This window comes from Berghia stephanieae, chromosome 11, assembly GCF_034508935.2.
Source record: "Berghia stephanieae isolate SIO BIC M18660-M18661 chromosome 11, UCSD_Bste_1.3, whole genome shotgun sequence".
Taxonomy (NCBI): domain Eukaryota; kingdom Metazoa; phylum Mollusca; class Gastropoda; order Nudibranchia; family Aeolidiidae; genus Berghia; species Berghia stephanieae.
This window is the reverse complement of record NC_088370.1, coordinates 35,819,793-35,834,792: the sequence shown is the minus strand read 5'-3', so window position 1 is coordinate 35,834,792 and position 15,000 is coordinate 35,819,793. Positions and strand designations below refer to the sequence as shown.

Here is a 15,000-nt window from a genome sequence, read left to right as displayed (position 1 = left end):
AAGAATACGCTTCAACAGTCGAAACGTCACTTCCCTCGTAATGACTGATGGTAACTTAGTAACTGGCTCTAAACTATCGGAACAATGGCGGACGCCCTTATGAAATACTTCTCCGACGAGCATTAAAGCGTATCCAGAGGGAAATAAAAACATAAATCTGATCTTGTTTTGACTTTTACACATTCTGATCACAAGACATTTGAAAAGTTCTAGCCAGCATGAAGAATCAAAGGTACCGATTTTCTTTGTTTAGAACCACGATGGCCGCCGTTGCCGGGCGACGTGACATCAGACTATTGAATCCAGTTTCAATCTCAATGAATGCTCCATCCCGCGGGATGACCTCCCATAGTGGGCAGGGAGTTACTTACTGTATCTTCTATCCCCCTCTATCTGTTTTCCAACTTGCTTTCTTTGTCTTGGAATGAGATTACTTGCTTTTGTCCAGGCCCTGGCCGGATACCCTGGCAGGGAGGGAAACAGTCAAATTATGTAAAGTTAGAGTTTTGGGAGGTGATATTTTTTTCCTTGTAAATCATCTCTCTGTTATGCACTGTATTGTTTTGTTTAAATATTATATATGATTTGTAAACATTTGAGTGTTTCCCTCTTAGTTGGGACATGTGCTTGTGTCTGGATGAGACTTTTAGATGATCTCATGGTCATACTAAGTCCTGTGATAGTGTGCTCTTGGAATCTACATCTCTTTTCTATTTGAACCAATTCCCCTTTGTCTTACCTTTTCTTCGGTGCTTTAATGTTTAATTCTAGAACTTTTTTCCTATCCCTTTTTCTTCCTTTTTACTGGCGCTGATATGACCTAAATGTGTCGCAAGCACCGTAAAACCCTCACAAACAAACAAACAGACAGACAGACATTCCCAGACATGATCATGACCAGGTTGAGATGCCATAGTAGTATATCGTCTGATGTCATGTTGACGCGGTGCTCCCTATTATGTAGTATTGCTCTCCTGGCTGTTATTCAACTCAGCCATTTTACTCACCTAAACATTTCTGCATAAGAATTCGGTCATGGAGTTATGTCAACGAAAATTCAGGGGGTTTAACCTAGTAAACACTAAAAAAAAAATTGAATTTTTATATAGATAGTATGCACTTGGAAAATAAGTTCACAACATTGCCATCCGGAAGTATAACTGGCCAACACACAAAACTGTGTGTAACCATGATCGTTTATAGTCTGGTTAATACAGTTTGGTGAGAATTACTCATAAACGCGGATGGCCAAAAAAAAAAAAAAAACAATAACAAAGACCTGAGTGACGTCATCTTCGAACTATCTATAGCGCAATTTCCACTAAACGTGCTGAAAGCCATTATATGGGGTCCATCCAACAGCAATACTTAACATGTAGAACGAGACATATCTACTGCATAATAATTGGGTCATGGAGTCATGTCAACGAAAATTCAGGGGGTTTAACATAGTAGACACTAAAAAATTGAATTTTTATATAGCGCAATATCCACTAAACGTGCTCAAAGCGATTTATGTGTGGTCCAACAGCAATACTTAACACGTAGAACGAGACATATCTACTGCATAATAATTGGGTCATGGAGTCGTGTGTCAAACATTTGAATACACACCCGGTCACTGTTACTCAGACCTGCTTGTTTGGACTTGAAAAAAAATCGTAGTTTTCAGGGGTTTTAATGTAGTAGACACTAAAAAAAGGGCAATGTCCACTAAACGTGCTCAAAGCGATTTACATGGGGTCCCTGTGCCAACAGCAATATTTAACATGTAGGACAGGACATGACGCCTGTTAGGCGATATTGCCATTTTTTTTGGACAGAGACAACACTGTTGATGTCCAGGTACTCATTTTACACCTGAGTACGGTGAGAGAATATGAGTAAAGAACCTTTTCCAAGGACTGAACTATGCGCCGAGCGAGCGAGGCTCGAACCCAGGACCTTCGGATCCGAAAGCGAGTGTCATACCACACGACCACATAGCCGCACATACCTTACTGCAGGCAGTCGTGGATTTTGGACAATTTTGAAATGACAATGCTGTTTTGATATGGCCGGATGATGTGTCTTTTCCTGGTTTGTGATCTGGCTGTATTGATACTACTCGCTTCCTGCCTGACTTGTTAGATTATTGGTTCGAGTCCTGCTGTGGAGGCGCAGCTCCTGCAGACATTTTAAATAAACATTTTAAAATAAACATGTAACTGTTATGGTTTTTTAACATTTTATTACAACAGTATTAACACCATTGAGCAGCTGCTATTGCCTCCTCTCAAGGCCGATAGAAATTGATAAAAGCTAGAAACGGGCGCTTAAATGACCTACATAGTGTTGAGGCGCCGTTAAACACCTTAAAACAAACACAAAAACACACTAGCCCTCGGAAAAGGCTCTTTACTCACATTCTTTCACTCTATTCTATAAAGAGTACTTGTACTTTGTCTGCTGCGGTGCTGCCTTTATCAAAAAATAAATAAGAAAAAAATATATTATATTATAATATGGCCGTCATGTCTCGTATCACATGTTCAGTGTTGACGGCGCTTTTAAACACATTCAGTGGGTATTGCTCCGTTTAGAAGCTCTTCCCCCCCCCCCCCCCCCCCCCCCCCCCCCCCCCCCCTCTTTCTTTTTTCTTTATCGAGGAATACAACGTAATGTATAGAATACGGGCATTATACTTTTCCATTTAAATCCATCCATCTATCGACTATAGCGTGGAAACAACCAAAATGTTTAATTAAGGTGGCTTGTAGGCTAAAGCGGGTTTTTCCTCAAGTCACAGTGTACAGACAGTGTACAGACAGGGTAGTCGTTCGGTCAACGACGGAATTTACATTTATTTCATAACGTGCAGAAACAAAACCCAAAACATTTGGTGGAGTCGGTGGAAAATCCTCAATTCCTCGTGCGTTGCACGATACGAGTACGGGATTTCCGCATCTATTATAATACAAACGTAGAAGACACGGACATGGGATATTATACGTAATATAATTTATGAGTATGTTTCTGTTCTCTCTCTCTCTCTCTCTCTCTCTCTCTCTCTCTCTCTCTCTCTCTCTCTCTATATATATATATATATATTATATATATATTATATATATATATATATATATAATATATATATATATCTGAGTGTATGTGTGGAGAGGATGCGTGTTTGTATGAAGAGAGAGAGTGAGCGAGGGAGAAGAGATAACCGGAGAGAGAGAGAGAGAGAGAGAGAGAGAGAGAAGAGAGAGAGAGTATGAGAGGAGAGAAATAGAGAGAGAGAGAGAGTGTGTGTGTGTGAGTGAGAGAGAGAGAGAGAGAGAGAGAGAGAGAGAGAGAGAGAGAGAGAGAGTCCGTCAGTCAGTCAAATATAAACCTGAAAACCTTAAGCTAAAGATACCGGTAAGCGTTTTGAAGTGATGGTGATAATGATGGTGATGGTGATGGCAGTGATGCCAAAACTCCGGTTTCACCGGAAAAAACTCCGGTCTGGAGTAAAAAATTCCGGGCTCCGGGCAACTTCCGTCAAATTCCGGTGAGGTCAATTTGTTCAAGGAACCCCCCCCCCCCCCCCCCCTTTTCCAACCACCACACATCAGTATTGCCACTAATCATCACTACCACTACTACTGCAACCACCACCACATCATCACCACTATCACTACTACTACAACACCACCACCACCACCACATCATCATTACAACCACTACCACAACTACCATCACCATTACAACCACCACCACCACATCATCATCACTACCACTACTACTACAACCACCAACACATCATCATCACTACTGCTACTACTACAACAACGACACCACATTAACTCTACCATTACTACTACACCACCATCGCCACTACCACTACTACTACAACCACCACCACCACCTCATCATCACTACCACTACTACTACAACCACTACCACCACTCGTCATTACCACTACTACTACAACCACCACCACATCATCACTACCACTACTACTACAACCACCACCACCACATCATCATTACCACTACTACTACAACCACCACCACATCATCACTACAACTACCACTACTACTACAACCATCACTACCACATCATCATCACTACCACAACTATTACAACCACCACCACCACATCATCACTGCCAATACTACTACAACCACCACCACCACCACATCATCATTACCACTACTACTACAACAACCACCACCACATCATCATCACTACCTCTAATACTACTACAACCACCACCACATCATCATCATCATTACCACTACTACTACAACCACCATCACCACATCATCATCACTACCTCTAATACTACTACAACCACCACCACATCATCATCATCACTACAACTACTACTACAACCACCACTGCCACATCAACCATCACTACCATTTATACTACAACCACCACATCATCATCATTACTACCACTACTACAACCACCACCACATCATCATCACTACCACTACCACTACAACAACCAGCACCACATCATCATCACGACCACTACTACAACAATACAACCACCACATCATCACTACCACTACAACCACCACCACCACCACATCATCATTACCACTATTACTACTACAACCACCACCACCACATTATCGTCACTACCACGACTACTACTACATCCACCACCACATCATCATCATCTTCACTACCACTACTACTACAACCACCACTACCACATCATCATCACTACCATTTGTACTATAACCACCATCTCCACTACATCAACATCACTACAACCACTACCACATCATTATCATCACGACCACAACTACTACAACCACTATACCACCACCACATCATCATCACTACAACTGCTACTTCAACCACCACCACCACCATATCATCATCACTACCACTACTACTACAACCACCACCACCACCACAGCATCATCACTACCACTACTACTTCAACCACCATCACCACGACCACATCATCATCACTACTACTACTACTACTACAACAACCACTATCACATCTTCATCACTACCACTATTACTACAACCACTAACACCACATCATCCTCACTACCACCAGTACTACAATCTCTACTATTAGGTATTGGCGCTTTACTTCATTTAAAATAAGGAAACTTTGGGATTATATTTGCAATGTGTTTATGTAGCATAGTTTAATTCTAATCAGTTATCTATTTAGAACTATACAATATGTAAACACAATACCAAATACCATCCCAATTCCTTTGTCTTGTGTGCGGAAATTCCTCTTTCGGCATTGAAATTCCTACGAGTGGTCTCTGAAACTCCTGTGAGCCAAATTTAAAGTTGGCGTCTCTGTGATGGGGTTAGCAGACTGTCGATAGTCTGGAATAATGGTTACTGGTTAGTGGTACAGTCGGACATCGTTATACCGACATGCTTAGTTAGGTTGGAACATTGGCTAACTTGGAAGTACGTACAATTAATAGAGCTGTGGGTGGCATCGGGCCCTCAGCGACATGGTGTTTGGTCTTGCAATAGAATCCAGTGATATTGAGCATGAGAAATGGTTGGTATAAACAGGTGAATGCCAACAGAAAATAAGACAAAGACATACAAATATACAAAAAGACAAAAACAACAAAATCTCCACAACTCTGGCCTCTGAATTTAATTTTTAGGTAAAATCAAATCACATACGTTACCTTACCCGACACAAGAGAGAGGGAGCGAGAGAGAGAGAGAGAGAGAGAGAGAGAGAGAGAGAGAGAGAGAGAGGGATAGGGAGAGTGAGAGATAAAGAGAGAGAGAGAGGGAGGGAGAGAGAAATAGGGAGAGAGAGAGAGAGAGAGAGATGAAGGGGAGAGAGAGAGAGAGAGAGAGAGAGAGAGTGTGAGAGAGAGAGAGAGAGTCCTCAAACTAACCTGATATAAACATCATTTTAAATAACTAATATATTCCTTCCTCCTCCTCCCTATTTCCCCTCCGTCCAGCTGCCAGCCATGGTGAGGTCTATATCCCAGAGCAAGATCCTGGCCATGAGACAGCAGGCACAGTTGGTGTGGGAGACGTATTTCGCTTCTGTGGACAAGATTATCAATACTGTTATAGAGGTAATTGGGCTGGTAAAGGTGATGGTGGTGATGATGATGATGATGATGATGATGATGATGATGATGATGATGATGATGATGATGATGATTGATGGTAATGAGGATGATGATGATGATGATTATGATGATGATGATAGTGATGATGATAGTGATAGTGATGATGATTATGATGATGATGATGATGATTATGATGATGCTGATGATGATGATGATGATGATGATGGACATGATTATGATGGTAATGATGATGATTGGTGATAGTGATAATGATGATGACCAATGATTGTTGACAGTAATGCTGATAAAACCCAATCTACTGCAATTTTCAATGTTATCAATATATCACGTATGCCTCCAAAAGATGTAAGATAGAATCTGTATAAATAGCCACAACGTTGGACCAACTATCTCAGCACGTCCGGGTGAACCCGGTGCTTGACATTGAATTTTTAGCCGAGCTGCTAGTCAGCTCAATTTGAGTGTAAAGAAGTGCATGACATAATCAGTCGGAAGGGGAAAATTTTGGGTTTGCATTTTTATTTTGCATTTTCTGAAAGAATATGCTCATCAAAGCATTTTAATCTTTATTTGAAATAAATCGGGTGATTTTTCATGAAGTTATGGTCAAATGTACGGAAACGGTATCCAGGATCACGCTTTTTTAAATTAAAAAAAAAACACAAAAAAACCCCCAAAAACTTGAGCTTTTATATAGCGTAATATCCACTAAACGTGCTCAAAGCGCTTTACAGGGGGTCCCTGACCAACAGCAACACATAACATGTAGGACGAGACATGACGCCTGTCAGGCGATATTACAAATTTTTGGGACAGAGACAACACTGTTAACGGCCAGGTACTCATTTTACACCTGAGTACGGTGAGAGAATGGGAGTAAAAATCCTTATCCAAGGACTCAACTATGCGCCGAGCGAGGCTCGAACCCAGGACCTTCCGATCCGAAAGCAAGTGTCATACCACTAGACTACATAGCCGCATATTGTTGTTAAAAAAAAAGGAATGACTGTACAGGTTAGCGGATATCTCAACATTGCTTCATTCAAAAATCACTTTGATTATATTTTTAATTATATATAACCAGATTGACTTGGTGGGTCACTAGTAGATTACTTACTTATCGGAACCAGCGACCACCTGAGCTCTAGCCCTTCGGTCTGGTCACTAGTAGATTGAAGACTTTCGATGACTGAATGAAATGTGTGCCATTCTGTTTGATATCTCCTCAGCTTGTCAAGAACCGAGTCCACCAACACTACATGCGTCCTTCGTACCATTGGAACACTGTGCCAGGAGCTCACGTCGTGTTGCCAGAATGGTCTGACATCCCTGCCAATTTTCCATTCTACTATGGACCAACAGGTATGTCATGCATGGAATATCAACCCCACTATGGGAAAAACAGAAAAAACCGTATTGAAAAGATTGTACTTACGGGTAGAGTTGCTGGGAAGAAAAGAAGAGGGAGACAGAGGATAGATTACATTGACAATCTGAACGGATGGATTGGTGGAGGAAGAACAGGAATCGAGCTATTGAGAAGATCTGAGGACAGATATGGTTGGAGGGACATGATCGCCGATGTCTGCAACAGGCCTGGCACTTGATGATGATGATGATGATGATGATGATGATGATGATGATGATGGGATAATGGAAAATGGAGGGCAAAAGAAGAAGGGGGAAGACCCAGGCATGGGTGCTAGTTTTCCGGTTCATGCCGGAATTCCGGTTTCGCGATATCTCGAAGTCCAATACCTCCGGTTTCAGTGTTTTCAGTAAAGTAACCTAATAGCATCGGTAAAAATTCGAAAACGCGATTCAGCCACCTTTTCACTGTGACTGTGAGTATTTCACTATGTATTATACAGTGATGCCAATCTTCCACGGATCCGAGGAATTCCTCCTTTTTGGAGGTTCCTCCCTTTTATGACTCCTTCACCTGATCTTTGAATGGATAATAAATGCTCCCAAATTCATGGGAATTAGTCCCAGATAGCCTTATTTTGGCACTTTAAAAAAAATATATTTCCGGGGGGGATCATTTTCCTCCATTTCATTTTTTTCTGTTGGCATCACTGATTATAAGTTGGTTTTAAAATCAAATTAATTTCCTCATTGTGTCAATATGTTTGCTGTGTAATCATTTAATAATGGTATAAAAACGGTGATGAAATAAGAATAAAGTTTAGGCCGCATTTTCAGTAGGAACATTTTCAGGTTTGGCAAAGTTGTCGAGATTTTAGTTTCAGGTTTCAGCACTTCTTCCTGCTGGCACCCATGGACCTAGGCCTAGTTATATAAAACACATCCTAGAGTGGACGGAGATGAATGGAAGAGAGTTATAGGATAGCGTCAACTGACTTATGTCATCACAGAGTGTGGGCAGCCAATGTCAATGAGGACGACGCTGGATAGTGCAGAGCTGCCAACCTACTGCAAAAAATGCAGAATTGTACGCATTTTCAGCGATTGTACGCTTGTACACATTTCCCCCAAGATTGTACCCATATTTTTTGACCAATTATGATCTTCATGCTGGGAGGTAGAATTCTGAAAGGATTGGATTATAGTCTTGGGAACATCATGGTTGCTGCAATTGAGCTTGTGTGGTGTGACCTTATGAAAGTATACCTTCCTCTTACTTTCACAATGGTTAGTTTCCGTCGATTTCAGGATTGTACCCATTTTTATGAAATCTCCCCCATTTTGAGGTCCCATTGTACACATTCTCATCAGATGGGGTTGGCAGCTCTGATAGTGAGTGAGTGAGTGAGTGAGTGATGGGAGAATCCATCAGGCAACATGCTTCGGCGTCAGATGGAGCAGATGTCTATTTTAAGTTTCAAAGTTTTCAAAGTTTATTCAATCTTAGAATTTCGCCAGTAATTCATACAAATTGATGACAACATACATGAATGTGAAAAAAAAAAGAAAAATAAAAAAAATTAAAGAATGGTAAATAGTTAGTGGTGCTGTGCTGCAAAGTGAACAAGGCGGAGATGATTTGCTTGAAGAAGACACCTCGAGGTCACAAGGTGACGACCATACCAGATCCTTTTGCTTGTGAATAGAGTTCCACTTGTACTTATCATGACATTAACGATATGAGGCGAGTGTCAAATCAACGCCTGATTGGCCGAAGGTAAAAAACAAACAATGCTTCATGTTTTTCTCATTTCAGGAGACGAGCCCAGTAAGAAATTCACAGCTGTCATTTATTCCACGTCCCCAGTCACAGCTTCAGCTCCTTTATTCCGTGTCTTGAGAGCTGTAGCCAAATCTCAGTACTGTCACAAGGTAACCCACCCATCAGATTATAAATGGTTTTCACTCATTACAACACTGAATCAACACCGCATGCCTCATTCTCATTTTTCACAGTTCATTTTTCTCATTCCTCTTTTGACTTGCATTTGGACATTGAGCTTTTGTATAGCGCAATATCCACTAAACATGCTCAAAGCGCTTTACGAGGGTTCCATGGCCAACAGCAACACTTAACATTACAATTTTTCAGAAAGAGACAACGCTGTTAACGGTCAGGTACTCATTTTACACTGAGTACGGTAAGGGAATGTGAGTAAAGAGCCTTTTCCAAGGACTCAACTATGTGCCGAGCGAGGCTCGAACCCAGGACCTTCCAATCCGAAAGCTAGTGTCATACCACTAGTCCACATAGCCTCACATCTTCGATTGGTTGTGATTGCACTAAATTGCACCATTGTTTCATCAACTCCTGGATTATCCTCTTTGATTTCTATTGTTTCACCTTTATTTGGACGTTCACCAAGTTCTACTCCCTTGACTCGTCTAGACTATTCAATTCAAATCTATTTGGATTCCATTGAATTTGTATTGGTTCATCTTGTGTGGACTTGATGATAAATTACTTACTTTTATATCATTGATGCAGGGTAGTCTCAGCATTTCCAAGACTTCAGAGATTTATTTAAATTTTGACTTCATCAGTTATTTTGTTTTGTGTGGAAATTACTCACCATTGTGTCCGTGACCAACAGCAACATGTAACATGTATAACAAGACATGACGCCTGTTAGGCGATATTACAAGTTTTACCGACTGAGACAACAGTGTTAACGGTCAGGTACTCATTTTACACCTGAGTACTATGAGAGAACGCGAGTAAAGAGCCTTTTCAATGGACTCAACTAGGCTCAAACCCAGGACCTTGCAATCCGAAAGCTAGTGTCATACCACTAGTCCACATAGCCTCACATCTTCGATTGGTTGTGATTGCACTAAATTGCACCATTGTTTCATCAACTCCTGGATTATCCTCTTTGATTTCTATTGTTTACCTTTATTTGGACGTTCACCAAGTTCTACTCCCTTGACTCGTCTAGACTATTCAATTCAAATCTATTTGGATTCCATTGAATTTGTATTGGTTCATCTTGTGTGGACTTGATGATAAATTACTTACTTTTATATCATTGATGCAGGGTAGTCTCAGCATTTCCAAGACTTCAGAGATTTATTTAAATTTTGACTTCATCAGTTATTTTGTTTTGTGTGGAAATTACTCACCATTGTGTCCGTGACCAACAGCAACATGTAACATGTATAACAAGACATGACGCCTGTTAGGCGATATTACAAGTTTTACCGACTGAGACAACAGTGTTAACGGTCAGGTACTCATTTTACACCTGAGTACTATGAGAGAACGCGAGTAAAGAGCCTTTTCAATGGACTCAACTAGGCTCAAATCCAGGACCTTGCAATCCGAAAGCGAGTGTCATACCACTAAGACCACATATCCCCACCCCCATGCATTGTAGCTGTTTGCGGCTCAATATATTTAACAAATTCCACCACGATTGTACGAGTTAGATACATGGTTATACTTGATAACAGTGAAGAGAATAAAAATAAATAACATCACAACAGAGCTTTGTATTGATTGATTTTTCCCCATCTGACACGCGGCCAGGTCGGCTCGGGTTATCTCAAGGTGTTTACGACTGTAGGAGACAAATAAAAGGTTTTAGACCATAAATGTCATATTCGAACCCCTAACCACCGTATAAGGGGCGCATCAATCGGGCTTTTAAGTGTCCCTTTTAGACCTTTATTAAAGCCCTGAGTATTGATTGACCAGGAGGCAATGAATGATGGGGTGGGTGGTATCGGTTTGCTCTCGGTGTTACTTTGGGTTATTTGCTACTTCAGCACTCTTGTTTTTGGTTGTGTTCATTGTGTTACCATTTTCGATGTTGTTGTTGTACTTGCAATTTTTTTTTCTTTTTTTTTTTTTTCAATGATGTTATTTTTGTTGTCGCCGTTGTTGTTGTCGTCATTGTTGTTGTTGTTGTTGTCGTCATTGTTGTTGTTGTTGATTTCTCAGTGTGGTATTGTATGGTTTTGAACTCTTCAACACCTTGCTCACTAGATATGAGGAGGGTTTGAAACTCAAAGATTTTCTCCCCCAGTTTTCACAAATTTTCCGAGTCTTTTTCCGGGTGGATATTAAATCTGGAGGTTTTTGTCCAGCCCCGGTCAAAGCAGAGACAAAAAAAAAATATGTGTAAAAATCATCCCAAAAATACTGTCCTCTGTTTCTTGATTAGGAATTTTTTTAAAAAATTGTTAAACACTAACAGTGCGGTGTTCCCCGTATTAAAGCTATAGAAATGCAATCTTTGTTTTGTGTACCTGATGATACGTCCATTAAACTGGGTGGGGTTCCTGACCTCCCATTGTGGGCAGGGAGGTACTTACTGTGTCTTCTATCCCCCTATATCTGTTTTCCAACATGCTTTCTGTTCTTTGTCTTGGAATGAGATTGCTTGATTTTGTCCTAGCCCTGACTGGATACCCTTGCTGAGAGGGAAACAGTCAGTATAGTTTGTCTTGGGAGATTATATTTTTTTCCTTGTAAATCATCTCTGTTATGTAATGTAATATGTTTTGTTTACATATTATATATGATTTGTAAACATTTGAGTGTATTCCTCTTAGTGGGGACATGTGTTTGTGGCTGGATGAGACATTTAGTCATCTCAAACTAAGTACTTTGATAGCATGCCCTTGAAATCTACATCTGTTCCTTATTTGTACGATTCCCCATTGTCTTGCTTGTTCTTGGGTGCTTTAGTTGTAATTCTAGAACTGTTTACTACCCCATTTCCTTCCTTTTTAATGGCACTGATATGACCTTAATGTGTTGCAGGCGCCGTAAAATCCTTAAAAACAAGCAACACATACTTGGTGTTCTGAATTAACCCTTTAAGTGCTGAAATGAGTAGATCTCAAATCATAGTTTCTTACAGAGCTCAACTGTCTTCATCAAAAGAGCAGTTGCAGCAATGTGACTTGGAATCGATAAAGCCCGAGTCCCATCACTATTACTGTTATTGTGTCTGTTACTGTTACTGTTAGTGTTACTGATACTGTTAATGTTACTGTTAGTCTTACTGTTACTGTTACTCTTAGTGTTACTGTTAGTGTTACTGCTACTGTTAGTGTTACTTGTACTGTTACTGTTACTGTTAGTGTTACTTTTACTGTTAGTGTTACTGTTACTGTTAGTGTTACTTTTACTGTTAGTGTTACTGTTACTGTTAGTGTTACTTTTACTGTTAGTGTTACTGTTACTGTTAGTGTTACTTTTACTGTTAGTGTTACTGTTACTGTTAGTGTTACTTTTACTGTTAGTGTTACTGTTACTGTTAGTGTTACTGTTACTGTTAGTGTTACTTTTACTGTTACTGTTACTGTTAGTGTTACTGTTACTGTTACTGTTAGTGTTACTTTTACTGTTAGTGTTACTTTTACTGTTAGTGTTACTGTTACTGTTACTGTTAGTGTTACTGTTACTGTTAGTGTTACTTTTACTGTTAGTGTTACTGTTACTGTTAGTGTTACTTGTACTGTTACTGTTAGTGTTACTGTTACTGTTACTCTTACTGTTACTCTTACTGTTACTGCTGCCGTAGTGAAAAGGGTAAAGATTTAATGATAGGGTCAAACGTGTCACAATAGCACGCACGTACCACATGTTTTCTTGGTGAGTAGTGTGTGTGTGATCAAATGTCAAGGTCATATTATCTATGATTTTACATCATAGTAATATATTGATTGCAGCTTTTGACAGTTATTGATTGCAACGATAAATCCATAAGAGGACGAGGAGAGGGGGGGGGGGGGGGGGGGGGCTGCTCTAGGGGGAATAAGTGTATAGTTTATAAATAATATATGCATTTTCCAATCTAAAAATATGAGTTAACTTATTAACTCACTCAACCCTAACACCGACTATATCCGTAGTTTACCCGGGTTACTTTTACCCCATGTCTATTTCTTACATTTTTCTGAGACAAATTATAGGCGTAGTATCAACGCTAATGTTTTTAGTTTTTACATATTAATGGTAATTGAATAAAACTATCTATGCACATGCTCATTTTAATACAATTTTTTTTTCCAATTTTGAAAAGTAGCAAAATCTCTAGGATTGAGTGAGTTAAGATTATGGTTGACTATAGATAGAATGAAGTTGATGTCACTTGGGTCTTTGTTATTGTTTTTTGCCATCCGCGTTTATGAGTAATTCTCACTAAACTCTATTAACCAGACTATACACGTTTAAGGTTACACATAGTTTTGTGTGTTGGTCCGTTATACTTGCTGATGGCAATGTTGTAAGCTTCTTAGCCAAGCGCATACTATCTATATTTACGTTAATGAGAATTTAACAGATAGCTCCTCTTTCACAATTAATTGTTATTTCAAACTGCAGAATGAGTATGGATGTATCTGGCAGAGAGACGGACACTGATGATCCACACACACTAGTACCATGTGCCATATCAAAACTTATTTCTAAGCTAAAAAATTTAGCTTTGAGCTTTTTCATATAGCGCAATATCCACTAAACTTGCTCAAAAGCGCTTTTCAATGGGTCCCTGACCAACAGCAACACGTAACATAGTGAACGAGACAAGACGCCTGTTCTGCGATAATACAATTTTTTTTCCGACAGAGACAACACTGTTAACGGCCAGGTACTCAGTTTACACCAGAATACGGTGAGATTATGTGAGTAAAGATTCTTTTCCAAGGACTCAACTATTTACCAAGCGAGGCTCGAACCCCTTCCGATCCGAAAGCGAGCGTCATACCTCAAGACCATATAGTTAAAAATGTCCTCTTCTTTTTCTCCTTTATTTTTGTCTATGACATCTTATGAAGCAAATAGAGTGTGATGATAAAATGGATGGAATATAACATTGTCGTGTTGTCGAGGACACAGTAGGTGATGCCGGTGAAATTTAGGGGGAAACAAACTTTGACAGAGCTTAGAAAGAAACTGAATGAAAGCTAGAGAGCTTTATATCAAAGTGATTGCTCAACAATATATAAATTATTATTTTAAAGGTTCCCTGTCATCACCTCTTCCCCCTACCCCCCATATTTAAAATTTCAGTGTACATTTGATTTCTGACTTTAAAAACTGTATAGATATTTCGAAGATGACGTCACTCGTGTCTTTGTTATTGTTTTTTTGCCACCCGTGTTTATGAGTAATGCTCACTGAACTGTATTAACCTGACTATAAACGTTCATGGATACACACAGTTTTGTGTGTTGGTCCGTTATACTTCCGGATGGCAAAGTTATGAGCTTCTTAGCCAAGCGCATACTATCTATAACCATTTTACATCATTCATGTTTTGGCATTGTGATGTGGCCCAACCCCCACCCATCATGTGTGTTTTGAGAGTTGTGGCAAGGGTGGGCAGGGGAGGGGGGGTATGTATATGATATTGACAATAGTTTATGTTTTCTATATCCTCCAGATCATTGTGTTATGGCATTGTGATGTAGCCCCACCCCCCTCCCACCGATGGCCATCGGACCTCGGTGTTCCAGTCAGAGTCAAGACTAGAGAT

The 15,000-nt window shown here is 40.0% G+C and overlaps 1 protein-coding gene across 1 annotated transcript in view; it reads left to right on the top strand.

Moving 5' to 3' along the window:
- Nucleotides 1-15,000, top strand: part of LOC144956696 (exostosin-1a-like) — a 71,069-nt gene that overhangs the window by 46,717 nt on the left and 9,352 nt on the right. The window contains exons 4-7 of the mRNA XM_078887355.1: nt 5,945-6,064; nt 7,312-7,444; nt 9,267-9,382; nt 14,908-15,000. The exon at nt 14,908-15,000 is cut by the window's right edge and continues 6 nt beyond it. Coding sequence (XP_078743481.1) covers nt 5,945-6,064; nt 7,312-7,444; nt 9,267-9,382; nt 14,908-15,000 — 462 coding nt within the window. The remainder of the gene's footprint in view (nt 1-5,944; nt 6,065-7,311; nt 7,445-9,266; nt 9,383-14,907) is intronic.